Source organism: Equus caballus, chromosome X (genome assembly GCF_041296265.1).
Source record: "Equus caballus isolate H_3958 breed thoroughbred chromosome X, TB-T2T, whole genome shotgun sequence".
NCBI lineage: Eukaryota > Metazoa > Chordata > Mammalia > Perissodactyla > Equidae > Equus > Equus caballus.
In genome coordinates this window covers 142,132,054-142,155,684 of record NC_091715.1, presented here as the reverse complement: position 1 = coordinate 142,155,684, position 23,631 = coordinate 142,132,054, and the positions used below count along the sequence as shown (strand labels likewise).

Here is a 23,631-nt window from a genome sequence, read left to right as displayed (position 1 = left end):
TCAGTGGTTGGATGACTGTCTGCGGTATACTGATGAAGGCCCGGAATGACTGCAGCCATTTTGTCATCACGAGAGAGGAAAGCCTGAAGATGTCACCAACCCACCGAGGACATGCAGAGAGAATGGCAGGGAAACGGAGTAGGAATGCTAAGTATATTGTGTCAATGGACTAGGCCCATCTCTGGCCTTTTCCGTTGTTTGACCTTCCAGTTTGACCTTCACTTGCTGTTACTTGCCGTTGACCAAGAACATCCTTACTAAAACAGGTGCTAGGTGCTGGGGATTCGGTGGCAAGTCAGACAGTGCTTACCCTCCTGAGCTTACATTTTAGTGGAGGAATGTAAATAATAAGCAAATAAACAAGATAATTTCATCCAACGTCCTGTGCTGCTAAAGCAATGGAGGGCTTGCGACTTTCGATTAGGCGGTCAGGGGAGGGCTCTCTGGGGAGGCGACATGACAGTCGAGATCTGAAAGGTGAAAGAGAGCCAGCCCTGGAAAGATCTGGGGGAGAGGGTAGCAGGCAGAGGGAAGAGCCAGTGCAAAGCTGTGGGGTGGGAGCGAGCGCGGGAGGTTTGGGAAACAGAAGTCCCACAGGTTAGCGAATGTTGAGCAAGCGGGAGCAAATGGAACGACCGTAAGTGGCCTCACTTGTAGGCTGCGCGTGGAATCTGCATCTTACTGAGTGAGACTGGGAGCTATTCAGAGGATGCTGAGCAGAGATATGGCATGCCTGACCAAATATTTTTAAAGGAACCTCCTAGCTGCTTTGTGGCAAAACGACTACAGGAGCAAGAGCAGCAGAGAGCAGTTAGAGGCACCAGGCAAGGAGTGAAGCTGGCCTAGACCAGGTGGTGGCAGTGAGGATGGCGGGAAGTGGACAGATACAGGGAGTGTAATTTCTAACACCCATTCCCCCAGGGGAGGCGGATGCTCCTTTGCAGGAACCCATCAACTGCTCTCCACCCAAATCCTGTATTTTCTCCAAAGGTTAACCTAAATGCATCTTTAACGGGCAAGGCAGCAGGGTGTCTGTGAAACAAAGTGGAAAGATGAAAGCAGTGAGCAGAAAAATATTTGGGGGCAGAGGAGTCATGATATTAATAGAGCAGAGATGTTGAGGAAACCATTTCCGGTTTTCTCCATTACTTCCTTTACTTTTGAAAGCACATTCATTTAGACTGCTGTTAGGTTTTCCCTCTCTCCAAAGACCACAGCAGTGAGTATGCCAAATAATGGGAAGGCATCAGTGGAGCAGCAGTGGCCATTTCTCGGCATGCCTAAGCTGTTTCTAAGTGAGCTATCCCCTGTACTACAGTTTCCATTTAATATAATTCACTAACAGTGAAGCACAGTTGATATGGATGGTCAGGACCCCAGTAAAGCCCTCCTGATGTTCAACTGAACCTTCCATATAGCATTAGACAGGATTCTACCCTTGCCTAACAAAATGCCTGCTATTTCAGGCCTGCTTCATACAAACATATTCAAGTCCAGTGTTAAAAACGTACATACACAATTCTCAATCTCTAGCAGCAGTTCTCAAATTGGCAGCATCAGGGCATGGCCTGTTACACACACAGGCCCCACCCCCGGAGGTTCTGACTCAGTAGGTTTGGGTTGGGTCTGGGCAGTAAATCCTACAAGGTGATTCTGGTGGCTTCTGCAATGCAACTACCTGTGTCCTGAGTTCCCAAGACACCTTATAATCTGTAGCTTTGTAAATAAATATAATTGTATATGTTCTGTATATTTTGATATCAAGATGATGCAAATCTTCTTTGGAAGTGGATAATATTTATTAATAAGAACTAGCTGGAGCCCTCAGGAGCACTGAAAGGAGCTGGAGTGAGTAGAATCAAAAGGTGGCTACAGGACAGAGAACCCTGGGCAATGGCAAGACGGGGTGGCATGCTGGACACAGCCGGGAAGTGATTGTCCCCATCTTTAATTAAGCAGCCATAAGTATTTCTCAACTCCACTCCTTCAGCAGTCTTTGACACCCATTCACCCCAAATGACATTTTTTTTAAAGCCACAGGGCAATGAGCTGTTTTCCCCACTGCCACACCAAGGCTGACGGCCCCGGTGCAGACAGAGTAGAACTGGCCCTTCCTGTCTCAGGACCCCTCAGGGCCCCCGAGCAGTTTGAGCATCTCTGGTCTACACTTACTGCGTAGAAGCTTACCCTCGACAGTTCCGCACATACTCTATACAGTACAAATAGAGAGGCAACCAAACGTAAAAGAATGAAGAGGTTAATAAACTCACTATTAATTGAATCAGGACACATCAAAGTGGCATTACAAACACTTTTTTAATGACAACAGATGTAAATTTATACAAATTACAGGCTAGAATATAACGAATACAAAATCCATCCAGATAACAGTTAGAAAAGCATCACTTACAAAAGTAAATCAGATTCAAGTGGCTAACGAACTCAAGCCCCCCATTTTGATAATTACACACAGCTTTCAACGTGGCGCATCTAAACCCTGCCTAGTCAGGGCACTATTCACGACTATGGCATAGCCAATGACTCTAGTGATTTAAAGACTCTACCACTTTTAGCATCAATGTCAAGAGACATCTCGTAACAGGTTCACTATGCAAAACTCAAACGAGAATATGTGAACGTTCTTTGCAAACTGTAAGGTGCTGTGCAGATGTTGTTAGCTATTGCTATTATTACTGTTCAGTGAGATTTCACTGAACTTGTGAAAAAGGAAGACTAGTCTGTGTAACTGACAAATATGACTTATAGGACATCTTAAAAGGAACAGATATTACTTTCAAGTACACGTAGCAACAAAACAAGCAAGGAAAGTGTGGCCAGGTGTGAAGGTAAGTTGAGGAATTCCAGACTGTTTTAATGAATACATAAAGAATTAAGCTAGTCATAGATTACATGTCATATTTATCATTAGGTTTCCAGGTCCCTGAAAAGAATTGTTCTCAGGTGACCCTTCCCCCTGAAAAAAGGAAAAAGAAATCTTGTCAAGTCATTAATGTGCTGCTTCAGCCTAGCTCTTGCAAAAAGTAGCGTCAACCTAAGAGGAGGGTCTGAATTAATAAGGTCGTACTACTCTGGCGGAGGACACAGAGCCCTTGACTGCAGAGATATCTGCTACTGTCCTAAGACAAGGGACAAATTCCGCGCCGCAGTTGAACCAGTTATAAAATGGGCCTAACGGTCTACAACTTCACTTGAGCATAAATAAAATAAACCTGAACTTGGCTAGAGACAAGAAATACACACTAGATACACTGAGAACAGGAGTGAAATCGTGTTTCACATCCTCTCAGCTTGTCCTCCTTTGGGTATGCCTTATTGAACTGTTTGTACTGACCTCCTCAGGTACTCTAGCTGTATATATAAAATTTCTATGAAAATGGAAAATAAACACCAAACAAGGCAACCAGGTGCCTCTTTTGGCAACTGATGAGACTTTTATGATGAAAAGTCTAATTATTACAATGTAGTTCTGTTAGATTCTCATGAAACAGATTTTTTTTAATGGAAAGTAAATTTCTTCAGTAACAACTCAAAACTGAATTCTGCTGTTACATGTGAGATGGTATCCACATGAAGAGCTAATGACATCAGATGCATTCTTCAGATGCATTCTACAGCACCCTGCTCATTTTTTAGCACAATGGGGGAAAGATTATATTCTGGGGGGAAAAATGAGAGGTGAGGTGAGGAAGGCAATGTGTTAGCTCAGTAGCTTGTACTGGCACTTCAAGTTACACTTCCTAATTGAGGTTATTCTCACAACCAGTTTCCAAACAATAGCAAACATACTCCTACCTTCAAACATCTATAAGGGCTCCATTGTAGCTTTCCTTTCCACACATCCTGAAGTATGGACATTGTGCAAGAGGAGACCAGTGAGACACCTTGAAAAATAAATCTCTATGTGAGATATCGTATGTTATTTCAACAGCAGCAAACTGGTGAGTTAACAGTTAAAACCCCAGGAAAAAATTAACTGGTTTGCAAACAAGCCTATATGGTAATAATCCTAAATCTCAACCCTAGCATCCGATTCTAACTTTCAAACACGGGATACTTTTTCCAAAAGGAAATTATAACTGCTTTTGCATGAATCCCTGGTTTAAATACTTGCAGAAAAATACCCATATTATCTACTCAGCAAATGTCTAAAATCAAACAAAGTAATCTAACACCAGATACTAATAGTTTACAAATAGCATAAGATCCCAAAAGTACAAGAAAAACCTTGGCATTGTAGAAAAAGAAATTAGGTGGACAATTCTAAGTATGACAAGGCATCTAAAGCAGGGGATCATCCAGAAATCTACCACACAGTACCCCAGACTCAAACTGCAGTATTCTACAATTTTATATTAAATCTGTACAATTTTAACTAAAACTGTAGGTTTTTTAAAAGAAATACTTTACATTTAGAATAACTGCTTAAACAAGACACTTAAACTGTAGGCAACAACTAATATAAGAGTAAAATATAGTCCTACGATAATCATCTTTGATTTTTTTCTCAACAATTAAATAAACACGAATGCCTACTTGGCTTTTTCATCCCTAAGCATGTCTCTATTCCTTTAGCACAGTTCCACAACATGACAAATAGGGGGGAACAAACAAATGAGCAATGGCAAACACAGCAAGGGCCTTTGCATTAGGAATTCTCAGTAACAGGACATTTGATCAATGAGTTATCTAGGTAAAAGAATGAAGGTGGAATACGCTTTTGTAGAAAATGGTCAATAATCACCCATCTGAAAAAATGCAAATAGCTGTCAGGTAAAGTTGCCAGAATTTGAACATAAATTAAACTTTTAGTGCATATATGAACAAGCATTAAGAAATGCACACAGGACGTAAACCAAAACAGTAGTTATCTCCAGGTGGCAACATTACAGGGAATTTAAATTTTCTTCCTGTTTTAATATATATTTTTCCAGGTGTGTTTTTAGACTGCACAGAAGTAGTACCAAGTGGCTGGAAAGAACACAGACTAAGGATACTAAATAAAAATCACAGGGTCTTTTTCTATCAAAAAGGACCTCAAGGATTATCTAATTATATATATCTGGGATATAATAGCTCTGATTAAAAAGACTAGACTAGAAATCCCAAGAATACTTCCTGGGTGATAAAAATAAGCTATTTTCAGGATTGTTTACACTCCCTAAGTAAGCAAAAATGAACATTTAAATGCAAATTCCTATCATGTACATTATTAAAAAAGTAAGAAAAACAAATTTAAAGGGAGTGTACACAAGCCTTGTAATTAAAGCATAACTTCATCGTTGAATGACAGAGCAAAGCAGATCATTAAAGAGTTGGTCTGAAAGCACAAGGCCAGCCTGCAAGGAGCCTTTAGGGAGCAGGCCAAGTGCCCAGGCAGGTAGCTCTTTGCTTTGCTATCTAGATGCTTCAACAAACCAGTCTTTTTATATGAATGAGTGTAATTCAGCCTAGTTTTCCCATGAAACAATGTAATGAAAGATTCCTATTGACGAGGGATTACACTTCAAGCAAAATTTCTCAGTGACATTCAGATTAATTCCAGGGTCCACATTTTAAACAATTTTCCACAGGAATTTACAAGCCAAAATCCAATGACTTGGTATCCAAGAGTTAGGGAAAGTGTTCCAGAGAAAAATAAAGTTGAGATTTGCTTCACTGTGTACATCTTAATATATCAAGAGGAATAAAACTGAAAACCAACCAAAAGACAAAATGCTCTAAAACATTTTTTAAGATAAACACATTCTTCCCAGAATAACGTGTAACTAATTTAACATACTTATTGGTAACTAATTCAACTTTTCCAAATTCTCATTTGCAAATGAGAGGCTTCATTCATACAGTTAAAACTGACGATACAAACCATTACATTAGAAGGACCAAGATTTACACTAGTCAAACATGACTCTCAAGGATCACTCTAGAGGTTCTTCAACTCTACTGAAATCATCAGCATCCCAGACGGATCTGTCATCTTTAAAAACCAACTTAATGCTCTCAAAAGGTGATGTTCACTTTAATCCTGTTTTCCTTCACGCCACTGCCGTGAGCCTTCATTCCAGGCCACATAAACAAAGAGGGCCAGCACCACGTGGACGGCGACCACTGCAACAATAGCTGCATAGAAATAGCTGTCCCTATTGGACATCCCAAAGGCTCCTATCAAAAGAAAACAAGTTTCCATTTTAATCCAAAATTCATCAAAGTACAAAAAACACAGCAAACTAATTTTTATGAGCTATCCATTTAACTAGTCAGGCAATTAAAAAGAGTGGTGATAGATCAAGAATTCAGTTAAAGATCTGAATATCTTCTATACACAAAGCATATTATTTTCAATGAAAACCATAATTATGACTTCATCTCAGGACTTCGACATAAAACAGGGGACTTTATTTTCTCTTCCTTTCAATGTCTGCGACAAAGGGTACCTTCCCCCAAATCCCTCCTCCCATGTCAGCCAACTCCAAAGGGATATTAAAAGAATGGATGCACAAACTATTTCACAGAAAACCATGCATGCACATGGTGGCAAGCTGAAGTAACTGAGTGACGGAAAAGCTCATTTCATGAAATAAGACTCATTATGAACATGATTTTTGAAAAGCCAAACAGAGAAGCAAAATTAAGAATACCCAGTTTACAGATATAAAGACGTCATAAAAGCATAGAATCTTAAATACAGTAAAGGGGAAAATGTCTCGTTTTTATGGTTTAGGATTACCTTCAAAAATGTAAGATTTAGTTGTGAAATATAAGCCAATAGGTACAGTGATCATTAAAGCTGTGAAGAAGAGCAGCGTCTTCAGGGTAGATGCTAACGAACTTTCACTTCTGGAATAAAGCAAACAGAGAGAAAATCAGAACCTGCACAGCCATTTCCAGCCATCCTTGCATTCATAAATGCCATAAATACCCAGAGAAGGTGCTGGAAATCCTGCCCCCACCTTGGAAGCCGCAGCCGAGCAGAGTCGGGGACTCAAAATTGGAAGGGCCATGGGACCTAGCTGCAGGTTCACTTGCAAGAGACTGTCATTCAGAATCAGTGTGAGGGGAAGCGTCGAAGTGTGAAAGTGGTGTGTCACTTCCAAGTGCTCTTCGAAGGTACACGGTAATTCCCGAACTACAGTGGAGGCAGCAGGAGAGAAGACGCACGAAAACAAGTGAGGAGTGCTCCTTCAAAGCATGCTCTCCAGGGCCAGTTGAATACATACAAACAAGGAAGGAGACCCTCCAAAGAAAGAGCAGCCTACAACCACCTGGATGCAGCTGAAGGAAACTTACTCAAATTTCTTGATTAAACAGCTATAGTACAACTTAGATGGCCTGCATGTAACATGGATGCACTAAAAGTTTGATGTTAAAACACTCTATTCAGTGAATTCTATCTGTCCACAGACTATTTTAAAACCAAGGAAATATTCCAGTGGAAAAAGTTTTGTTCCAGAATAAAACTATTCTTAAAAATGCAATCAAGATTTTAAAATTATATAAACAAAAACAAGTCTGATAAACTGCTACTTAAAACATTAACAATATAAAGATTAATATAATAGCACAAACAAAACTGGGTAACACAAAAATGTCCAAGAACAGGAAAATGATTTCACCAATACATGGAAATGTTAAAAAGAATTTTGATGATTACTCAGAAAATATTCGTATGACAAAAGAACAAGACAGATCACAATGAATTATGTACATCAGGGGCCTTCAAAATAAGGCCTGAGGGCCTACCACCTATTTCCCTAAATCGTATACTTGGCACACAGCCACACCTGTTCGTTTCCGTAGCCTCTAAGACTGCTTTGGAGCTACAAAGGCAGAGCTGAGTAGTGGTGCCAGACCACATGGCCCTCAAAATCTAAAATATTTACGATCTGGCCCTTTAGAGAAAACTCTGCCAACCCGATGGATACTATTCCAATTATGTTAAAAATGTGTGCATGTGAAAAAGGCCTCCGGATTAACATAGAAAAATAAAGTTTTCCCCCCCTTTTCAAAATGTTCCTTAATGCTATTTTGCTGACTTTTCAATAAGTAGATATATGTCAGCATTTGTCCTACGCATTGTCACAAAAAAGCAACATTACTGAAAGTGAAGCTGTCACACACTTCCAGCAACCCTGGACACAGACATACCTCATACATTATAAAAGCAGAAGGCCCTATAGCTCTAATCATTTAGTTTAAAGACCTTTTTTTTCCCTTAAATCTAACCATCCTCAGACTTACCTCAATGCACTTGTAACTTTATGCTCATAGGAAACACTTGAACTTAATTCTCCTTCTGGTAATCCTCAGCTAGAGGCTCTGGTTTTTATCTGTATCTTTAGGAAGGAGACACCTCAGCCTTCATGGTCTCTCCCCCCCCCGCCAGGCACCTTTCTAGTCTCTCCTCAGGCACCTTTCCTGATTACACCACCTGGACCAATTCACTGCTCTGGGATCCAATCACGCATAGTTCGTACCTGTTATTACAGCACTTAATGTGACAGCTTGCTTCCTAGATAGTCTTGCACATTTCTCTGTATCCCTAGAAAATCCAGGCAAAGGAGTGCTTGTAACCGTGTATACAATTAGCGGAGAGGTTTCTGGGAGCCCAGAAAGGAAGGGAACATCTCAAGTTGTTATCAATGGTCTACAAACTTTTTTGACTGCGCAATCCATCAGTAGATAAAAGTTTTGAGTACATACCCTCATATGGGCATATTGATTTTTAAAATAAATTATATATACACATTACTGATACAGTCTTTAAAATATAAAACATACGCAAAAACAGATACTAAAAAGGATAAGGTTAAAAATAAATTTATGTAGACATTCTAATATTTTCGATGGATCATTTCTTAACATATCCCACTTTGGTGAGCACTGAGCTATACAATTCTCATCTAATACACATAAGCTCTCTTAAACTGTTTCCTAGTAGTAAATTTTGGAGGAGTTCATTGTGTAATCTTCACGAAGAATATGAGTGTCTGCAGTAATTCTATAAAAAATACAAAAAGTCAGTATTTGGCCACTTCTTTTGTGGAGCCCAACAAAAAACTTGATCTTCAGGGTGTTTCTATGGTGAGTTCAAGCATGCGTTTTAGGTATGCAAAGTTCAGATGATCTAACTTGATAAAGAAACAAAGAGTGAGAATCTACAGAAAGGGAAGGTTAACTGGTTCTCTTCTTTAGAGTGTCTCTCTTGAATAGTTATCTGGCCTGGCTTTGAGAAAAGTTTATTATTGAAAAGATGATAGAATACTAAAAAGGTTTTAAAGCAAACAAAATCACTTACAATCTCACCACCCAAAACCAATCTTTTTTTTTTTCTGCATGTTAATTTCTAGCACCACCCACTCTAAAAAGGGCAAATCTTCACAATTTGTAGCTTCTCTTCAACTCCTTCTCACTTCTCTCTTTACTTTCCACTCCAAAAGTCTGACTTGTATTCTGGATTGTGACCTCACAAATATTGGACTAAGTATAAAGTTAAGCATGCAAACTTTTGAAAACTAGTAAACTCCCTTTAGTGTTCATAGGACATTTTTTCCTTGGCTTCCAGCCACAGCCCACTGCAGCTGGCAATTCTGCTGGCACAGGTCAGCTTGGGTATATAACCGGTAATTTATTCCAAAACAAAGCAACTGATGTCATTCAATTGATTTCTTCTGTGTGTCTCTGATTGGATGTTACTGAGACTTGTTAGAAATGAAGAACGGAAAAGTCCAAATTAAAGTCAGCCTCACACAAAAGGAAGAATTCAGGATGAATCTTATCGTGCCCCAACTCTAAAACCACCTAGAGTTTACCCACTTCATGTAAACTTCTGCAGCAAACACTAAGCAGATAGAGCTTACCGCCGTTCCCTATTACGACAAACACGACTTTCACAGCAGGTAGATCTCACTGCAAATTCCATTAGGAAACACTAGAATCAGTCTAGGAGAGCTATATTGTATTCTAAGTGTACTTAACAGATATATCTGTTCATACCCTCACTAGTAACCTGTCATAAAAAAATACCTACACTGACCTTGTGAGACAGTGAAAAAGATCATGAGCTTTGGTCAAATGCCAGCTTCAACAGTTACTCATTGTGTGGCCTAACTGTGTGATCTAGGGCAAGTCACTTATCCTAAGTCAACTTCATCTGCTTTAAAATCAGGAAACTAAGCAGTTTCTTAATTCTGATAACGTATGTAATAAAGCACCTAAGTGGAGCCTGACAAACAGTAGGTCATCATTAAATGGTAGCCAAATCCCTCTCCACCCTCTTGCCCACCGAGGCATCACTGCCTAGGCTATTCGGCCAGGACCACCTGCTCTCTCCTCATATTCCTTTTACTCAGCCCCCAGCCCCCGTCCTACTGACTCCCCAAGCGAAGCATTCTCAAACCAAGGACAGCCCCTACGCCCTTCCATTCGTTCATTCACACAGCAAGCATTTATTAAGCCACGATGAAGCAGGCCCTGTAGGGCAGACGGAGATAGAGAAAGCCAGGTTCCTGTCCTCCGGGAGCTCAGCCTGCAGCGGGGAGAGAGACTGCAAACAGCAAGATCGCAATACAGACAACAGCAAAAGGAAGTGGCAGGGCAGAAGCCTGAGCTGAAGGCCTGCCGACCCATCATCCCGCATGACCTCGGGTCACTTGTTCCCGAGCGAAGGGTCGGGGGCTGGGCGTGCAGACGCTGCAGGCCCCAACCTGCTCCTCCTCTCCCCTACCCCGGAGGCCAGCACCAGGGTCCAGACCTCACGCCCACCGCAGGCCAGCCTGTGCGGTTCGGGCCTTCCCTCACGCCCCGCTCGAGGCCCAGGGCAGCTCGCCTCGCGGCGGGCCCCGCTCGGGACTACCTGAAGTCGGGCGGCTGCAGAGCATTCAGCGCCGCTTTATCAAGGCGCTCCATGGTGTAGCCGCGCCCGCAGTAGCGGCCAGGCGGCTGTCTGGGCTCGGCGGCCACGCTCAGGTGGCTCGGCGGGCGACCGAGCGAGGAGGGCCGCGCCGGAAGACCCGGCGAGCGCCGGGCGGCGGGACGCAGCGCGCAGGCGCGGCGCGCCGCGGTGACGCCAGGCCGTGGCGGGCGCAGGCGCGGACGCGGGCGCTCACGTGACTTACCGGCCGGGGCTCCGCGGTGTGCGGCCGGCCAAGAGCGGCCTGCGCTCGAGCAGCAGGCCGGGCGAGTAGCCCAGCCACTCCACGTTGAGCCGGGACTTGCCTCGCAGCATGGTTGTCCGGGGCGGGCGGCGAGGCCGCCGCCCCCTGAGCCCGCGCGAGCACCTCTCGCTCCCGTCCCGGCCGCTGTCGCCGAGCTGCCGTTGCGAGGCGACCAGAGCAGATGAGCCGCGAGGAAGGACGACCCGGCGGACGACTGTGGTGCTAGGCAACCAAGCAGTTTCCGACGACAACAACAACACAAAAAAGCAGTGCACATTATTCTCCAGCCCCTGAGCAAACGCCTCATTAATTATTGCCCGCGCTGGAAGTCCGGCCGTGGGAAGCTGGGAGGAGTTAGTTGAACACTCACCCAAGTCGGTCAAACTAGAGAATGTCAGAGCTGAAAGAGCACTTGCTGAGAGTGACTGTTCCAGGCCCGACGCTGGTGACCCCAACTTCCACTTGAAGTTAAAAACATATTTTGCAGCTGCTCAGAAAGCCGCCAATGAGACAACCAGGACTCAAATAGTAAGGGACAGATGGGCGTCCCGGGCCTGCGCAACCCGAGAGAGGTATAAACGAAAAGGGTGCGTAAGCCTAGGGTCAGGCTTGACAAAATTAGGTTGCCACTGGCTGCTAATAAGAGGACAGCCCTTACATGGTAAACGCCTGGAAAGGGCCGCTGACCACACATCTATTTTCTGCACCACATGGACACAGAGACTACGTCTGAAATCATGACTAAACCAGCAGCTTAGAGCCGTGTTAAGGGCCGTGGACTGGGCAGCGGGAAGCCCGGGCTTGAGTTCTAACTTAATAATCCCTCTCTGGGCCTCATCTAGACCCTTAGGGGTTTGAGAACCACCTAATGCCAGAACTAGGGCAAAATTAGAGACAATTTAGCTCTGAGGTTGGCAAACTGTGGCCAGCGGGCCAAATACATACAAGCCCTGCCCGCTGCCTGTTTTTCTACAGCCTGTGAGTTAAGAATGGTTTTTCCAGTTTTAAATGGTTGAAAAAATCAAAAGGATAGTACTTCACCACACATGAAAATTATATAAAATTCAGATTTGTGTCCATAAACAAAATGTTATTGGAACTCAGCCATGCTCATTCATTTGTATTGTCTGTGACTACTTTCACACTGCAATGGCAGCATTGTGTAGCTGTGACAGAGACTGTATGGTCCACAGAGCCTAAAATGTTTACTCTCTGGCCCTTTACCCGGATACGATAAAGCCCACGATGTGCCAGGGGATGCCAGACCCTAGGCTGACCCTGCATCAGGCTGGGCAAGTGGTGGGGCCTGTGACACCGCCCCAGTGCCTGCTTTCACTTTGCCGGAAGGTCCATGGGCTCTACTTAGTGCACTGTAGGTCTCAGCTTCTAGGCTCAAGATCCTGTAGAGCCAGGTGGGTGAGAAGAGTCGTCAGCCACGGACCACGAGCGTTCCCTGACCCCGTTAGCAAGTCCCTTCAGTAGCTCTAGATCCCAGCTTACCTATTCAGCAACAGAGCTGGAAGAGGTAACCTGACATAAATTTTAGGGAAATGGATTGAGATTCATGAGACAAGGGGCACTGTGAGGCCTCCACTCAACTCCAAAATTTTCCTTAGCCTCAGTTTTGCCACCTATGAACTGGGGATGATATATAAATTATAGGAATTGTGAATAAACTCTGTAAATACACATGCTGTAGGGCAATGGTAGTGGCCAGAGGCCAACGTGAATGAGAGAGTGGAAAGAGGCAGGATTCAAGGAAAACTTCACATCCTTGAGTAAAACTTGCATATCATTAATAAGTGTATGTTAAATAAATTAGTTAATTTTCTGTTGCAAGAGACGTCAAAAAATAAACAAACAAAAACTCCTTGCATTTCATTGCCCAGGAGGTCCTGACAGAGGTGGTTTTTGCTAAAATAACCCCCAGCCAAAATCCCTTAGTTACTATTTTTCTAGAAATGGAACTAAGTTTTTTCACAAGAGGGCATATTTTACCAAGTTGTATTCTTAGAAAAAAAAATACATCGTGCCCCACATTTTAAAGAAGCCAGACTTACCATCATTCTCTTTTTTTTTCTTTTTTTTGAGGAAGATTAGCCCTGAGCTAACTACTCCCAATCTTCCTCTTTTTGCTAAGGAAGACTGGCCCTGAGCAAACATCCATGTCCATCTTTCTCTATTTTGTATGTGGGACGCCTACCACAGCATGGCTTTTTGCCACGCGGTGCTGTGTCCACACCCGGGATACGAAGCGGCGAACCCCGTGCCGCCGAGAAGCAGAACGTGCGAACTTAACAGCTGTGCCACTGGGCCGGCCCTCTCTCTTTTTTTAAGCATGAGTTTTGTTCATTGTATTGTGGAGCTTATTTCTATTTTTGTCATGGCTTGGTTCTTTTTTTCTTTTTTTTTTTGAGGAAGATTAGCTCTGAGCTAACATCTGCCACCAATCCTCCTCTTTTTGCTGAAGAACATTGTCCCTGAGCTAACAGCCATGCCCATCTTCCTCTGTTTTATATGTGGGATGCCTGCCACAGCATGGCTTGATAAGTGGTGCATAGGTCTGCACCAGGGATCCAACCCAGCGAACCCAGGCAGCTCAAGCTCGTGAACTTACCGCTAGGCCACCTGGCCAGCCCCGTGGCTTACTTTTTAAAATGCCATCCTGTGCAAGGATCGGCCTCAAAAAGTGCCAGTTGGTATTTCAAGCACGGCCGATCCCATCCAGCCCGACCGTTGGCCACCCAAAGAGGGACAGCTCTGGGAAGGGGAAGTTAGCGTTTTGTGAGTCAATAAACCAAATTGGGGGGTGTTGTCAAATTTGACTTTGGGTGTACACTTTCCATGTCACTGGGTTTATAGTACAGAGGTGTAAAACAATAGGATGGACAAAACGCTGGCCTGATGAGCTAGAAACTATAAATTCTCTAATCCTATCACTATCCAGTGAATTTGGGACAAGTCACTTCTCATCTTTAGCTCTTAGTTTTTTCAACTAAAGTGAAAGGGCTAGACTGGGGCTCTTTCTGTTTGAGAATCATTTTCTGATTCCCAGGGGAATAATGGAGGCACTACTTATGGTTGCCTTGTGGTGACCACGTCCCCTGACTTGCCACTTCATTCCCACGGCAGTGGCTCTGCTTGGGCTCCCCTGGCCTCTAGTTTTTGAGCAGCAGCTGCAGGTAAAAGGTTTCAGGCCCTGTTGAGGGGCCAGAGTGCTGGCCAGTTTCTTTCTTTCTGTTATAGCTTCTGGGTTTATTCTAAAAGTTCTGTCTCCACGTCAGGGAGCTCACAGTAAATGTTGGTAGAGCATAGAAGTCAGCAAGCAAAAGAGGTATGAGAGCTTTAGTTTATAAAAAAAAAATAATAATGATATTTCAATGTAACTAGCCAGGCATTTTGTCCATGTCAAATCTCATTCATGAATTTTCTTGTTTGAGTTGTCACCAGCTGCCACACAGGCCGCTAACATGAGAGTGCAAAAGTGCCAGCCTGGGAGGCAGGAGTTGAGCTAGGCCCCGCTAGATAAAAGTGTGACCTCTGACAAATCCCTTCCCTCACCAGGCCAGTCTCCTCATCTGCACAGGAGGACTTTGGAATACCATTATGGGCTGAATTGTGCCCCCAACCCCGGCCCAATTCATAAGTTGAACTCCTAATCCCTGTACCTCCGAATGTGAGCTGACATGGAAACAGGGGCATCGCAGATGTCATTAGTTAAGATAAGGTCATGCTGAAGTAGGGTGGGCCCCTAATCCAATGACTCACGTCCTTATCAAAGGGAGATACTTGGACATGGATATAGACAGAGGGAGAATGCCATGTGAAGAGAAATGCAGAGCTCAGGAATGCTTCAGAAATCATCAGAAATGCTTCTGCAAATCAAGGCTCACCAAAGATTTCCAGCAAAGCACCAGAAGCTGGGGGAGAGGCCCAGAACACATTCTCTTTCCTCACAGCTCTCAGCATCAACCCTGCTGATACCCTGATCTTGGGCTTCCAGCCTCCACGGCCGTGCGACAAGGAATTTCTGCTGTTTAAGCCGCTCAACTTTGCGGTGCTTGATTACGGCAGCCCTAGCAAGCCAATGCAACTATGTCAGTCGCTCCCGATCTTGTCACTACCAAGAACCCTTTTGCTCTTTGTCCTCTTGTGGAGCCAATTCATTTGCTTAACAAATATTTATTGCACACCTACTATATATCAGACCTTTATTCTAGGCATTGGAGATACGCAAAGTTGAAAAGCTAAGATCCCTCCCCTTGTGTTCATACTGTGTTTTAAAAGATTTAGTCGGCCAAGCATACTATGGTTTATTTTAGAGTAGTGAGTAATTTGTATATTTTCTCATGAGATAATGAGGATTACCTCATCAATGTGATATAATCAGTGCCAAAAATCAAAGAGAGATGATGTTCTAAGTAGCTGTTGATCTCTTATAGCAAGTAAATACATTGAATTCACTAGGTTTTTAAAAATATTGAAAATTGTCCTCAGAACAGCCATTACTACATTTATGGATCCCTAGGGGTTCAAGGACCTCATTACAGGGTGATTAGCTAGAGCAGGGCCAGGATCACTAGACCATACACTAGAGGGGGAGACGAGGACACGGCCGGTAGCTTTTTCATCTCTGTACTGCCTCAGCACGGGGCCTTGAACATGTGCCCTGGGTCAGAGCTGCACTGAGAATCCTGCTAGGGCCACACCCCTGGCTTCCCCCTGCCACCCGCTTTCTGTTTCTCTGTTCTCTAAACTCTGCTGTGAGAATATTAAAGCTAGAAGAATAGGGATTTACAAGATTTGTTCCCAAAGTGATTCTCCTAAGAGTCCTTGGAGTACAGAGCTGACGTAGTGCACTCAAAATGCACAAGGGCCAAGCATGCCTCCCCACCTTGCCTCCCACCCTCCGGGCTCCAGGCACTCCATGTGTAAAGCCCTAGGGAATCTAGGTTGTCTTGCAAGGAGTTGTGTCCAGCACCCCCTTGTGGTGGACAAGCTGGTGCTTCAGGCCTGAGGAAGTCAGAGGGGATAAGAGAGGAGCCCGCTTCCTGGAGAGGCCCACCCAGGCAGGCCCATCCACAGGCCTTTGTCAACTGAGAAGGCCAAAGTTTGCACCACAGAATAGCTGCCCTTTTGGAAATCCAGATTTGTAGAAGTTGTGTGCTCATGAAACCCAGGACTAAAAGGTTAAAAAAATCTTCCCTAGAGCGAAAACTCTGAGAGAAGCTTTGCTACTGCAGCTGTGAATGTTTAACATAATCAACAGTTCAAAACTGACCAGGTCTTTCCGTCCCTCCTTACTATATGAGTGAGCTGTCTTCCCCAGAAATTCAAGGTCCAGATGTCAAGATTCAGTCTTCAAGGCCAAACGCAGGAAGATGCCAACCAGCAAGGCCCCATGCTCCCCCTCCCGCACCTAAAACCCCAGATAAAAACCCTACCTTCTTCCTTTCAGGGAGGTGGATCTGAGTTCTACCTCCCATCTCCTCGGCTGGCCGTCTTTTGATAGTAAACCTCTTTCCTCGCCAAAAGCCTGACGTTTCAGTTGTTGGCCCTACTGTGCAGTGGGTAAACGAACCTTTGTTTGGGCTCAGTAGGACTCAGTCTTCTGATTCCAGGTAAGGCTGAGATCTGACTGCAGGAGAATAGTAGTTAAAAGATTTCTGCTGGAAAGTTTTGTGCCAAGAGGGCAGCCTGGCAGCTGCCTGCTGCCCACTTTACCTTGGGAGCTTCACCTTGATGTTGGTGCCTCAGGCTTTATCAGGACACATGGCACTGGTATCTGACTTTCCACATGTCTCAGGGCCCAGACAAGACAGCCACCATTCCCTCCCTTTCCTCTCAAAAAGGCCCTGAGCCCCACGAGAAAAGTGGGAGCAAACACTGCCTCTGGGAATGCGTGGGGCAATGGAGGCTCACACCATCACAAAAGAAATCCTTCCTAGAATTGTGAACTCCCAACTGCTCATCCAGCCTCTATTTCCCCCTCCAGAAACAAGGAACTCAGTGCCTCCCAAGACAGCCAACTTCTTTTTCTCATCTCCATAAGGAGCCTGTCAGTGGTAGAGGCCAGCCTAACTATCCCACTGTTCGGATGCTGGCCTCCATTAACCTTGCCAACACAAGTTGGTGACCACATTTCACTGCTGAATTGCATTCATCTGACTATCAACAGCCCCCCAAATCTTCTCTATACAGGTGATTCCAGGTCTTCTCTGTCCTGTCCCAAGTGGATTTTTAGAGCCAAAAGTGTGTCCTCACATTTGCCACTGTGATATCTCACCTATGTGTCTACAAGGCAGACACACAAGACCAGTGGGGAAATAGCTGGATAACAGTGAGAGAACTGGACTTGGAGCTGAAGGCCTGAACTTGAATCTGGGTTCCTCCCCAACTTCCTAACTATAGGGACACACACAAGTCAATGTCCCTTTATGGGCATTGGTTTAGCTCATCTGGAAGTGGTTTGTTATGAGGATCTGATGACAAGTAGTAGTTGTAGTAGTCACTTGATAAACCAAAAAGTCCTGATGTGGTGCAGGAGAAAGAGAGCTGGACTGGGGGTAAAAAGATCTGGGGATCAAGTGTGACTCTGTCTGGAACTCCTCTGTGCCCTTGAGCAAGGCTCTTCACTTCCCCATCTGTCGCTGTGAGAACTAAATGTGGAGGGGACTGAAGGGACCTCTAATGGCCTTTCCAGGATATGTGAAGAAAAGTGGCAGTTGGAGAATTGTCTGTTTTTTGAGAGCATACTTTTTTTCTAAGAGCCAAAGTATCTCTTTCCATTTTACAATCCCAATGCAACCTATGGGTCATCTTTGTTCCACTGGCAGCTTTGTGATCTGCTGTAAGAGAAAGATTTCCAGGATGAAATAGAGGAAGCTGCTTCAAAGAAATGAGAGCAGAGAGTCAGTATGGCGGACAACAACAAGCTTCGCATACAGGTGTCGCGGGTAGGCGTCAGGTCAGAAGGGTTCAAAAACAGGTCACCTGGGGAATGGCTGAAGGAGCAGGCTATGTAGCCTGAGGAAGAGAAGTCCAGGAAGAGCTCTGTCTTCAGATGTTTGAAGGGCTTTCACAGGGAAGGGAGATGAAATTAGTAGGGACTGCAAAGAGGAGGGTAGAAGGGGATTTGCTTTCTCTTGTTCTCAAGAATCACTTTCTACCTGTTGGACTATTAGGGCTGCTGTGCGATGGCATCTGCCCCCTTGGTGGGCTCTTGCCCTGGGGTGGAGGTGGAGCTGGAGGGTGGATTGCTCTTAGTTGACTAGTCCCTTCCTCCCCTAATCAGATGATTTTGTGTTCTCCAAGCCTGTGCTGAGATCAGGCATATTTTTTATAGCACCTAGTACAGATTTGTGTACACAGTTGGGCTTAGCTGAATGAGTGAATGAATCTTTCTTTCTTCATATAACAGGGAAGGCCTGTAATGGGGTGTTATCCTTGGCCCCTGACACTAGGGTAATGATGGCGTCCCACAGTAAAACATTTTTGTGTGTAAATATCACTTAAGTCTGCACAGCGGTTGTCAAACAGTGAGGCCCTGACAGAAGCCAGTGCACCAACCTGGAAACATTTTTATGGTAATCATTTTCCTACAGAATTCAGAGCTTCAAAAGGAGGGCATTAAATACTCCCCAGAATGTTGTAGCTAGAAGGAACTTTCAAGATCACAGAATCCAGCTCTTTCATTTCCCAGATGGCGAAGCCGAGGCACCGGCTGCATGGGGGAGGGGAAGGGAACGTCTTCCCTGGCCCAAGGCCTGGCACATGGTAGTAACCTACAAGAGCCTTGCTGCCTGCCTGCCTGACCGTGGACCAAGCGAGGCAATGGCAGAGTGGGGCAAGAAATCAGCCTTTACCACCATCCAGTCGAGGCAGAAGGGCCCAAATTAGACCCAGGGGTGGTTGCAGCTAAGACAGCAATATGGACAGGAGCTGGAAATGAGACTGCGTGCACAGAAAGGGATTAAGCAGGAGCAGAGGAGTAAAAGAAAGGAGGGCCCAGTTGGGCAAGATCACTCTATGGGTTCCTTGATGGGACATGACAACACCAGCCTATACCTCCCTTAGATGTGACATGGAAGCTCAAGGAAAGACATCGTCCCTGTAGAGGAGGGTGCCAGTGAACACTGAACAGGTCTCAGTTCTGCAACTTGGGGCACTCCTTCCCTGGCTGACAAGCAGGACACACGAAGGCCTAGTCTCCACCCTGCGTGGGGAGCATCCAGGGATGCTCGGTGCCAAATTTACAATCCCAACAGCCTTCGGGGCTCCCCAGCTTTCCATTCACTTGGAATGCACTTCTCATTGATATCTTCCCTTAGTAGCTCAGCTAAAATGAACTCCTTCCATGAAGCATTTGTTAATGTCCAAGGGGGTGCATTTGAATGCCCAGAGAAAAAATGACTGAGGAGCAGGTTCGCTGCCTGGCTGTATCCCCTCTCCAATGGTGCCCAGAGGAAAGGAGGGAAGGAGTGCAGAGAGGGCGGGGGAGTGCGAGGGGGAAGAAATGACGGAGAGAAAGAAGAAAGGCAGGACGGAAGAGAGGAAGAGTGGGGGGGGGGGAGGGAGGGAGGCAGGGAGGAGGCAAGGGCTGTTGAGAAAACACATGGCCTTTCAGTGTCCTGAGAGCCTGCTGGTGAGAGACGCACGGAATGGCAGTGGTATTGAAGGAACGGCAGACCAGATTCCCCACACGAGGGGGAACACTTCACAGTTCCACTCATTGATTCAATCATTTATTCACTTACGGAGTGCCTACTATGTGCAAGGTGCTGTTTTGTTTTGTTTTTTGGTGGTAGAAGCTAATGGTTAAGGGTAAGCCTGGGTTCAAATCCCAGTTCTGTCACTTAGTAGTTATGTGACCTTGGACAAGTTACTTAACTTCTCTGTGCCTCAGTTTCTTTATCTGTAAAATGAGGTTTGTAATAGTACCTTCTTCATGGGTTCTGGTGAGGATTAAATGATTTAATTGATACCAAGTGCTCAAAACAGTGCTTGGCACGTAGCAAGCTCTCTGTAAGCATGGTGATTATTTTAGGCACTGCGAATATATACATCCGCCAGCAAAACCAACAAAAATCTTTGCCCTTATTGAGCTTAAATGCTAGTGGAGGAAGATGAATGATTAACAGCAACAACAAAGGAAATCACGTGAGGAGGTGATACATGATGTGGGCAAACAGAGAGCAGGTAAAGGAAGTTGGGAGTAGGCAGGTGGGGGTTGCAATTTTAGATATCATGGTCATTGTGGGCCTCACAGAGAGAGACCTGTATGTTGCCTGCATCAACTTGAACCTGCAGCTTGGGGCTGGCCATCTCACAGTCTTTCTAGCTCTCAAAAAGGCACCCAAGGTTGCTTGTGCACCCAAGGAGGAGATCATTCAAGAGAGAATTCTCAAAGACCAGGTGCCTTGAGGGTGAGAAGCTGTTTGCTGTTGAATTAGAGAAGGCACAAAAGCTGGCGAGGAACTGGGGCTTGGCTAGCACAGCAGGGTAAACACTTGTGGCCAAGTCTGGCAGCTGCTGGGCCTCTGCGGCGCAAACACGACCCTTGCAGCTGGCACAGAGGCCGCTGGCGAAGCCAAAGCCCTTTGGCGATCTTAGCTAATGAGAGCCTGCAGGATGAAGCTTGGCTCAGCCTTGCTGCTCCATGGGACTGCATCACTTTTGTCCAAAGCTGGGCTGCCTCTTACCTGGGAAGGACAGTGGAACAGGCTGGGAGTGCCCTGAGTTTTTAATGATGCATGAAGTACAGAAGGTTTTGCTGTGGGGGATTCAGAGGCAGTCTTTTCTGGGTTTCCTGTGGGGAATGACTCGAGAAAGAGCTCTAAGATCAAGGTGTGTTCTGAGGGCAGGGTTTCTTGTGAGGGTCCTCTCACTCGGCACTGCTGCACCACCTCTTTGCTTCCTGACTCAGCAACGCCCCTCATCCCGTTCCAGAGCTTGTCGTGACTCAGCTGGTAGCTGTTTCACCTTTGGATTGTGTCCCTGCAATTGGATGGTAAGTTCCTCAAGATCATGAACATTTTTGAGGAGGTCACACATTCTAGAAGGATCACGCTCGAAGATGTATTCAACCATTTGTTCAATAAATATTCCCAGAGCACCCACTAAGTGCCATGCCTTGTTCTCAGTGCTTGGGAAACAGCAGTCAACAAAACAGGCCAGAGTTCTTTCCTCAGAGAGCTCATGTCCTAGTGGGACAAACAGACAATAAATATAAGGCATCCATAAGACAATGTCAAGCAGTGACAACCGCCATGAAGAAGAAAGAAAGCCCAGTAAGGGGACTGAGAGCGATGGGGGCCTTTTCAGTGGGGGTGGGCAGAGAAGGCTTCTCAGGTGGTGACATTTGAGCCAAATCTGAATGAAACTATGGACCAAGCCATGTTCCTGGCAAAGGGAACAGTGAGGGAACAGCAAGTACAAAGGCCCTGAGACAGAAATACGCTAGGACACTTCTGTCACTTCACTAATGCAAAAATTAAGGGCAAAAGAGGGAAAGCGTCTTTTCCAAAACTATATATGGAGGAGGGAGTGAATGAATGAGAGATCCTGACACCCATGGATGAACACCATCAATATTTTTATGTATTTCCTTCCAGATATATTAACATATTCACATGTGTATGTATGTATGTGTGTGTATATAAACACACACATGTCATTTTGTATTTAATTGTTGTTCTACAAACTTTTTTTCACTAACTGTATACAAGGACAATTTCCAATGTCCATAAACACTGACCTACATTGTCATTTTTTTCCAACATAGTGTTTGTACCAATTTGAAATGTCTTTTTGTTTATTGAGGTATAATTTACTTATAGTAAAATTGATCCTTTTTAGGTGTACAGTTCTATGAATTTTTACAAACTTCAACAGTAGTGTGATTATCGCCGTCAACGAGAGTAAATTTTTCCATTATCCCAAATAGTTCTCTCACGCTCCTTTTTAGTCAAATTGCCTTCTCTCACATCCAGATCAGATCCCTGGCAACCAATGATCTTATCTGTGTCCCAACAGTTTTAATTTTTCCAGAATGTCATATAAATGGAATCATATAGTTTGTGGACTTTTGTGTCTAGCTTACTTCACTCGGAGTGATGCTTTTTGAGATTTATCCGCATTGCTGTACATCAGTAATTTATTATTTTTATTGCTGAATAGCATTCCACATAGGGATGTACTGCAGTTTGTTTATCTGTTCACTAGTTGAGGGGCACTTGGGTTGCTTCCAGCTTTAATGACCACGAATAAAGCTACTATAAACCTTCACATACAGATTTTTTTCTTAAAGGACATGTCTTTATTTCTCTTGGGCATATAGTTGGGAGTGGGATTGCTAGGTTGTATGGTAAAGGTCTGTTTATAAGAAACTGACAAACTGTTGTCCAAAGTGTCTGTACCATTTTGCATTTCCACCATCAAAATATAAGTCTAGTCATTCCACACTGTCATGTCTTTTTAAAAATTTTAGCCATTCTAATAGAAGTGTAGTGATATCTCATTGCCATTTTAATTTGCTTTTTCCCTAATGACTAATGATGTTGAGCATCTTTTCACGTGCTTATTTGCCATTCTTACTTCCTCTTTGATGAAGTGTCAGTTCAAGTCTTTTGCCCATTTTCTAATTAGACTGTTTGCTTACTGCGGAGCTATATTAATTTCCTGGGGCTCCTGCAACAAATTACCACACACTTAATGACTCAAAACAACAGAAATGAATTCTCTTACAGTTCTGGAAGCCAGAAGTCCAAACTGAGTCTTACGGAGTGTCAATCAAAGTGTCAGCAGGGTTGGTTCCTTCTGGAGGCTCCAGGGGAGAAACCATTCCTCGCCTCTTTCAGCCTCTTGGTGGCTGCTGGTACTCCACGACTTGTGGCTGCATCGCTCCAGTCTCTGCCTCCATGGTCACACTGCCCTCTCCTTTTTTTCAGTCAAAACTCCTTCTGCCTCCCTGTTATCTGGACACTTGTGATTACATTTAGAGCCCCCCCAGATAATCCAGGATAATCTCTCCATCTCAAGATCCTTAAATTAATCATATCCTTTTGTCATATAAGGTGACATTCAGAGGTTCCGGGGGTTAGGACTTGGACAACTTTGGGTGACATTACTTAGCCTATCACCCGAGCTTAGAGAGTTCTTCATAGATTTTGATGCACTGTCCTTTATTAGATACGTACTTTGCAAATATTTTCTCCCTGTCTGTGACTTGTCTTTTCAGTTTTCTTGACAGTATCTCTTGAAGAGCACAGTTTTTAAGTTTCTGTTTTGATGAAGTCAAATTTATAAATTTTGTCAATTTTTTTCTATTATGGTTTGTACTTTGTGTGTCTTGTCTAAACAACCTTTGCATAAGCCAAGTTCACAAAGATTTTCTCCTGTGTTTACTTCCAGAAATTTTATAGTTTTAAGTTTTACATTTAAGCCTATGAGCAATTTTGAG

General features: G+C 44.4%; 1 protein-coding gene across 2 annotated transcripts; it reads right to left on the bottom strand.

Annotated features, from left to right (window-relative positions):
* Positions 1-2,297: 2,297 nt before the first annotated feature.
* On the bottom strand, positions 2,298-11,831 carry VMA21 (vacuolar ATPase assembly factor VMA21). 2 transcript variants are annotated; one of them, XM_023634607.2, is made up of 4 exons: positions 11,542-11,831; positions 11,133-11,393; positions 6,746-6,855; positions 2,298-6,180 (listed from the first exon to the last, which is right to left on the bottom strand). In XM_023634607.2, the coding sequence occupies exons 2-4, from the start codon at positions 11,240-11,242 to the stop codon at positions 6,038-6,040; spliced, it is 363 nt and encodes a 120-aa protein (XP_023490375.1). In that variant the 5' UTR covers positions 11,243-11,393; positions 11,542-11,831; the 3' UTR covers positions 2,298-6,037. The 2 variants fall into 2 exon arrangements, with proteins under 2 accessions (XP_023490375.1, XP_023490376.1); XM_023634608.2 differs by lacking the exons at positions 11,133-11,393; positions 11,542-11,831 and adding an exon at positions 10,871-11,099.
* Between the last annotated feature and the right edge of the window lie 11,800 nt (positions 11,832-23,631).

Excerpts from the sequence above, each read along its gene's own strand:
- VMA21 (XM_023634607.2), bottom strand. The coding sequence starts at position 11,242 with ATGCTGCGAGGCAAGTCCCGGCTCAACGTGGAGTGGCTGGGCTACTCG. Across the intron at positions 6,856-11,132 it reads ACACCGCGGAGCCCCGGCCG|AAGTGAAAGTTCGTTAGCAT; the intron begins GTAAGTCACGTG and ends GCTTTATTCCAG. Across the intron at positions 6,181-6,745 it reads TAAATCTTACATTTTTGAAG|GAGCCTTTGGGATGTCCAAT; the intron begins GTAATCCTAAAC and ends TTCTTTTGATAG.